Source organism: Camellia sinensis, chromosome 1, assembly GCF_055761805.1.
Source record: "Camellia sinensis isolate YWXY chromosome 1, ASM5576180v1, whole genome shotgun sequence".
In the NCBI taxonomy this organism is placed as follows: domain Eukaryota; kingdom Viridiplantae; phylum Streptophyta; class Magnoliopsida; order Ericales; family Theaceae; genus Camellia; species Camellia sinensis.
In genome coordinates this window covers 73169869-73177327 of record NC_138961.1, presented here as the reverse complement: position 1 = coordinate 73177327, position 7459 = coordinate 73169869, and the positions used below count along the sequence as shown (strand labels likewise).

The 7459-nt window shown below is 39.8% G+C and overlaps 1 protein-coding gene across 1 annotated transcript; it reads right to left on the bottom strand.

Moving 5' to 3' along the window:
* Positions 1-289: 289 nt before the first annotated feature.
* LOC114263748 (uncharacterized) lies at positions 290-4708 on the bottom strand. Its single transcript, XM_082894226.1, has one exon. The coding sequence runs from the start codon at positions 4706-4708 to the stop codon at positions 290-292; it is 4419 nt and encodes a 1472-aa protein (XP_082750352.1).
* Positions 4709-7459: the final 2751 nt, after the last annotated feature.

Here is a 7459-nt window from a genome sequence, read left to right as displayed (position 1 = left end):
AGCCAAAACATAACTCTTTTATGCTGTGTTTGGTTGGAGGATTTGAGGAGGGATTTGAAAAGGGAAATGGAAAAGGTAGGTGAAATGAGAATAAAATATGCCTAAATTTCACATAGTTTCACACATCTTTTCCATTTCCCTTTCCAAACCTCTCTCCAAATCCTCCAACCAAACACAACATTAGTTGATTCTTTTCTTTTTTTTTTTGATTCAAAAGAAAATAGAAACAAACCAAACAGAAACGGGGCAGAACACAAGCCAAAATGAGGGCTCAGAAAAAACAAAGAAACTAAGCCCTTTCACATGAAGCCCCAACAATGTTTGCAATCAAAAGATTTGCAATTTCATTTGGGGGATTATCTAAAACTACCAAGTTCTCTACATGATTCACTCCCATATTAGCAAGACCATCGGCACACTTGTTCCCTTCCCGGAGAATGTGAGAGACATCACAGTTGCATCTCAGCATAAGAAACTTGATGTCTTCTAGCAAGGCTCTATGTGGATGATTGCTGGGGGTGGTGTTGTTGATGTGCAACACCATTTGCTCTGAGTCTGTTTCAATTGTAATATCATGCATGCTTTTTTCCAAAATGATGGTGAGGCCTCGGTAAATACCCCACAGCTCAGCTTCCTCACTTGTAGCTACCTCCAATTTCCCATGATAGCCAAATATCCAGGTTCCTCTAGCATCTCTGAACAGCCCACCGTATCCAGTAGGTCCAGGGTTGCCTTTGGAGCATCCATCTGTGTTAAGTTTGATTTTCCCTGCACAAGGAGGACACCAGTTAGTTTTAGAGAGCAACATATCGCATGTGAAATGATCAATCTGGAAGGCATGGTTGATTTCGGCAGCCTGTTGATGAATCAGTCTCACAGTTTCTTGAGCATTGTACTCCTCTTGTCTGAAAACGAAACTGTTTCTAGCCTTCCACAAACTCCACAGTGTGACTACAAAAATAGTACCCCAAGGGACACTAGAGAACTCTTTGCTCTTGCTCTTTATGTTGTTTTGGAGCCAAGTATCCAAGGGCATGTTAGCAGTGGATATTCTCCAGTTGCGATTGCGCAGAATTTCCCAAACTTCCACAGCTTTCTGACACTCTCGCAGAAGATGATTCAAATCCTCACAGTAGAGTTGGCATCTGGGGCAGGTGTCAGTGTTGGTAAAACCTCTGATCTTTCTTTGATGGTTAGTCAGTAATCTGTTAAGCATTAGCAGCCACGTGAACCCTTTCAATTTTTGAGGAAGTTTCAATTTCCATATCCAACTCCAGTTAACCAAGCCACAAGCCTGATCAGAATCTTGCTTGATAATGAGATTATAGGCAGCTCCAACTGAGAAGGCACCACTAGAGGATCCAAGCCAATGTGGGTTATCTATAATTTCAACAAATTGTGGGAGGTGTACCTGATGAATTTGATGAAGCACAGACGGTGGCAAAATATTTTCTACCTCAGAAAGATGCCATCCTCCTTCCTCATTAAGCATATCAACAACCTTAACATTCTCATTGGTATGTGGTCCTGGAAAGAGAGAAGCTAAAGGCCCATCCCCATACCACCAATCTTTCCAAAAAGAAATAGACTTCCCATTTCCGACAGTCCATTTTGTACCTTTTGTCAGAATATCTCTAGTTTTCATAATGCTCCTCCAGGTATGTGAAGCATTTTTATTGGTAGGCCAGTTAGCAAAAGTGTGCTTGTGAAGGTATTTGCCTCTAAGAATCTTGGTCCAGACAGCTTCTTGGTCGAAAGTTAATTTCCAGCCCAATTTGGCTAACAAAGCAATGTTCTGATCTTCAGCCCTCCTAAGGCCCAAACCTCCTTCTTGTTTACTCTTACAGACTTGTTGCCAATTAACCAAATGGACCTTGTTCTTGCCCTCTTGATCACCCCATAGGAAATTTCTATTTAGCTTGTCAATTTGTTTACAGATGCTTTGAGGGAGTTTGGTGGTTTGCATGATGTAGGAAGGTATGGAGGATGATACAGATTGAATCACTGTTGCTCTACCAGCTAAGGATAAGGCCTTTGCCTTCCATGAGGACAATTTTTTTTGGATTTTCTCGATAACTCCATTGTAGATATTTCTGCTAACTCGACTGTGGATGAGAGGAACTCCAAGATATTTGCCAAGGTCTTGGGTAAGGCTTATCCCACACTGTTGACTAAGCTCCTTAGCTAAATTCCTGTTAATATTTGGGGAAATGAACATCTTGGATTTCTGCAGATTGATTCTATGCCCTGATATGCAGCAAAACTCACTCATAGTTTCCATGATTATATCACAATTCGATTGGTCAGCTTTCGCAAAAAGAAGGAGGTCGTCAGCAAAGAACAGATGTGAAACTGGAGGGCTGTTATTAGAAGCTTTAAGCCCTATCCACTTCCCTTTCTCAACCTGCACTCTGATCATGTTAGACAACCTTTCCATGCATAGCACAAACAAATAAGGTGAAAGCGGGTCTCCTTGCCTCAATCCTCTACCAGGGCTAAAATTGTTCATAGTTTCCCCGTTCCATAAAATTGAGAAATTGACAGAAGCAACACAAGACATTATAAGATCTATCCAATGTTGGTTAAGATTGAACTCTTCAAGAGTTGCTCTCAAAAAATCCCAAGATAATTTGTCATAAGCCTTTTCAAGGTCGATTTTGATAACAAGACCGCCATATTTCCCTTTCTTGTGCCTAAGAGTATGAATCAACTCTTGTGTAATGATGATATTGTCATGAGTGGCTCTATTAGGTATGAAGCTACTTTGACTGGGGCTAACAAGATCATTAAGGAGGGGGCGTATGCGGTTAACCAATAATTTAGACAAAATTTTATACGAGACATTACACAGGCTAATAGGACGAAACTGCGTAATAGTCTCAGGGATATTAGTCTTAGGAATGAGGGCAATAAGGGTTTGGTTCACAATGGGAGGTATATGTTTCTCTTGGAAACACTTTTTAATGAAATCACAAACATTGGTCCCAATCACATCCCAAAATCTTTGGTAAAATATGGCTTGAAACCCATCTCTTCCTGGGGCCTTGAACGAATTAATATGCTTGACAGCCTCCCAAATCTCTTCTTTGGTAATGTTTCTCAGCAATAATTTGTTCTCATCATGTGAAAATTTATGTGTAGCAATATTACACCAGTGGTCAAGGACATCAACAGGTTCATTGTTAAATAAAGAAATAAAATAATTTTGGATGTGATCTTTCACCAGCAGAGGGTCATCAATCCATACACCTTGATCATTCTTCAAAGAATCAATCCTCAATTTTTTCCTTCTAGAAATAGTAGATATGTGAAAAAATTTTGTATTCCTCTCACCTTGAGTAATCCAATTAGCTCTAGATTTTTGAAACCACAAAACTTCTTCTTGAAAGAGAGTTTTGTTATATTGACTGATAAGATCTTTTTCTAGCAAAAAGAGGTTATGGGAAGAGGAGAAATGTTGAGCTTTTTGGATTCCCTCAATTCGAGATAACAACCATCTTTTCCTTTTAAAAATATTTCCAAACACAGCTTTGTTCCAAACAAGAGAGTTAGTAGCAAGAGAACTCAGGTTGTCTTGAAGAAAGGATTCATGCTTCCAAGACAAATTGACAATATTTTTGTAACTAGGATGTGATAACCAAGCTGCTTCAAAACGAAAAGGGCGATTTATAGGGGAGAGTTTAGTTATACCTTCAGTGTAGACCATAAGAGGTGAGTGGTCCGAGTATGTACGAGGAAGATTTCGGACTGCTCCTTCGGGGAAGGTGATCCTCCATTTCGTATTACAAAGAGCTCGATCCGACCTTTCCCTAGTATTAGCCAATCCCTGCCTGTTGTTTGACCAAGTAAATTTCGGCCCCGTGCAACCTAGGTCCATAAGCCCACAACGGTTAATGTTATCGAGAAACTTTCTGCAACGGTTACTGTGATTATTCTGTGTGAAACTTCTCCTTTCATTCTGCCCCATGACATCATTAAAGTCTCCCGCCACAAGCCAAGGGTTAAGCATGGAGTTTGAAGATTCTTCAAGGTCATTCCAGAGATTTTGACGCATACCAGGATTTGGACTAGCATAGACTGCAGCTAGCACCCACTCTTCATAGTTCTCTCTTTTCACAGTAGCCTGAATAACTTGAGAGTTGGCAATATGGGCACTGACTGAGACTTGTGTAGGTTCCCAAAGCAACCATATACCTCCTACTCGTCCAACAGGATCCACAATGGTAGAGGCAGTAAACCCCAAGTGGTTAAAGAATAGACCCATTGAGCTGAAAGGGACCTTGGTTTCAAAAAGAGCAACCACATTAGGCCGATGTACTCTAATTAGTTCTCTAAAGTTTCTCCTAAAAATTTTGTTGCCGGCTCCCCGACAGTTCCATAGCATAACAGTCATGGATGATCGGTTAGGAAGGTGGGGTAACGAATCTGTGTTAGCCAGACCAATGAAGTTACGCACTACCTTCTTGGATAGCTCTGATGGCCTTAGGGCTGCCATCTGAGTTGCCTGCAAGGGACGGCCTCCCACGCTCACCCACCTGGGTTCTATATTCAGTTTTATCTCTTCTATCCACCATTCGATGCCTACTTGGTGAATGGCTTCGCTCTCTGGTTCGAGGTATGACCCCACAGAGCTGTGTTTCATCCTGGTGAGTTGCACTTCTGGTATCTCCGGGTCGTCGTTGGAACTGGTGTTGCTGGGGGTACTCATGATTTGTATCAAGCGGTTTTTGTTTCAGATCAAAACTGCCAATGGGGTTTTGGGGAGCTACAGAGGTAGATGGGGAATGAGTAAGACAAGAAATCTGGACTGGGGTGGGATTAAAAGGTGATAAGGGGGGGGGGTTGGGTGAACTGACCTCTGCATTCATCAATTCCAAGTCGTTGTTAGTGGCTTGCCCCAAGCTAGGATTGTAGCTTGAAACAGGAATCTCTGGTAAAGTTTGTCCTTCAACAGCTGGGTCCTGATCTTTGTTGAGTTGTCTTTCATCCTTTTGGCCTTTTGAGAAGATTTCCTGAGCTATAGGAGGATTGCCTGACTCACTAGTAGAGGCTGTTTTGTGTGTGTTTACCATGCTTGGGCCAGTGTGGCCTTGATGCTTAGCTCTTTCGGGGGCTCCTACCATGTTCCCATTTTCAGCTAAAGGGCCAAACCGATTAGCAGATCTTTTGTGAATGTAGTTGTTGGGTCCAGCTGGCCGTGCAATGGGATTGGGCCTATTATTTTTCCTATTCACCAACATCCAAGGCCCAAATTCATCTCTCTGCCCTCTGTCAGGAATAGAGTGTTTGCCTGATGAACTAGCCGTTTGAGCTTGATCTAGACCAGCACCATGACCGTTAGCTATGGCTACTGTGGTAGCTGGTGTCAGCTCCAGCACCGGTTTGTTACTGCTACAATATTCTTTCCGATGCCCAACTTTCCCACACTGGAAACAGAAGTAGTGTAAATGCTCATATTCCACTATGTAAGTATATTTTCCTATAGCAAAACGCGAAATTAATGGCTTTGTGAGATCAACTTCCACACAGACGCGTGCATACCTTCCTCGAGCGGACATGGCAGTATTAAGATCTACCTTGAGGGGTTTCCCAATCGCCTTTGCTATATGGAAAAGGACCTTCTCATTATAGTACTCAATTGGAAGCTGGGGAAACCTGACCCATAGTGCCGTGGCCACTTCTCCAGCCTCCGATGGCTTAAAATCATGTTCCCAACGCCTTACTGTGAGATAATGATCCATTATGATCCAAGGGCCCTCTGTATATACTCTGCTACAATCGACCATCATTTCGAACTTGATCAAGAAAAACCCCAAACCCAGATCAGTTGCTTCAAAGTCTCCTTGGAGTCCCACATCTTTCTCAATTTGGATACAAGGAGTTTATACCCTAGAGTTTTCCCAAGTAATCTGACAATTAGGCAGTCTTTCCATGGCCTACGAATGTGTTTGATGAGACGCGAAGGAAGCTTGATTATGGGGACGTGAAACCCTAGATCAGCAAACCGATTAAGATCCTCTTCCTCCATTGCCTCATTATCTTCCTCATCTGTAAGAAAATCATCATCTGAAAGTCTCTCAAGGTCGTTGTCAAAAGCTTTCTCATTGGTTTTTGTGGCTGTAAGGGCTTGTTTGAAAGACCTCTTTGGTTGTTCCTCTGTTGGAGCTTGAATAGAGTCGTTCATGTCCTGGTCTTCAATAGGTGCTGATGTGCTTTTGATCTTTTTGGTGCTTCGCACCAGATGATCTTCTTCCTCCAGTGATCTACCATTTGGGCCTTTGTCTAGTGTCGCAAGATGATCTGCTTGCGGTGCCATCAAGCAGGGCCTTTCAGAGAGTTTACTTGCCTCAACAGATTACCTATTGCTTTGTTTGTTACATCTTCACCAAATCAAACTTCTTCTATTAGTTGATTCCAAACATGGAGAGATGATGAGTTTTTAGTCTTCTATGGTGCTTGAACTTAAATTTGTCTTTCAAAATAGATATTTACTAGGGTGTTGTTTGTTTGTTTGAAATCAAAAGAGAAAACAGTTCTCCAATTATTGAACTCTATCATTCAACATAAGCTAATCAAATTATTATCTGTCCCATTATTGTATCAATTAAGCATACGCATTTTCCATATTTAAAAAAAGAAAAAGAAAAAACAAAAGAGCTTTTAAAAGTGGGAACATCACCCTTTGCTAACTTGACAACTTCCATGTTTTGAGACAAGAAAATATTGTAAATGTATTATCGTTTAAATAAATGATAGTAACGTTTGTTTTGATTAAAAAAAATATTTTTCGTATTTTTTTTAGGTTTAATATAATATAAAACGAAAGTTAATGAAAAATATTTTCTATAATAAAAAAAATAAGTTTATTTGGATGAAAAATATTTTCTACTATTAAGAAGTAAAAATTTCAAACTAAATATTACCAATATCACTACATTATAACCATCGTTGGTACTGCCACCACTGCTATCATCTCCATCATCTTACTAACATTAATTTTAAATTTGCAATCAAATACAGTGAAATATTTTCTACAAAATATATTGTTTGAAAAAAAAATGTAATTTGTAAAAAACATTTTCTATTGAAAAATTTCTGTCAAAACAAATTGAGTAGAATTCTTCAAAAAGGATTTGAAAAAACCAAGAGGAAATGGGAAACTAAACCCAATTAGACCATATGATGCCACTATTAGAACATCTCCCAAGCAAAATGTCAAATTTAACATATATTATTGACAAAATTTTAGCTATATTATAATACAAAAACATCAAAATTTGATCACCTTTTTGTTATTTTTTGACATAATCATTGTCTTATCTTTTAAACCATCTTTAGATCTCTATAAACTATGTCTAGTCATTGATAATAATGTCAAAATTTAATATTTCTGTCAAAATTTATGTTATGCACTAAAAGCATCTTCAATGCTAAACACTATTGGCAGTCAAAGGCCCTA

Coding starts and splice junctions, on each gene's coding strand:
- LOC114263748 (XM_082894226.1), bottom strand. CDS start 4,708: ATGAGTACCCCCAGCAACACCAGTTCCAACGACGACCCGGAGATACCA.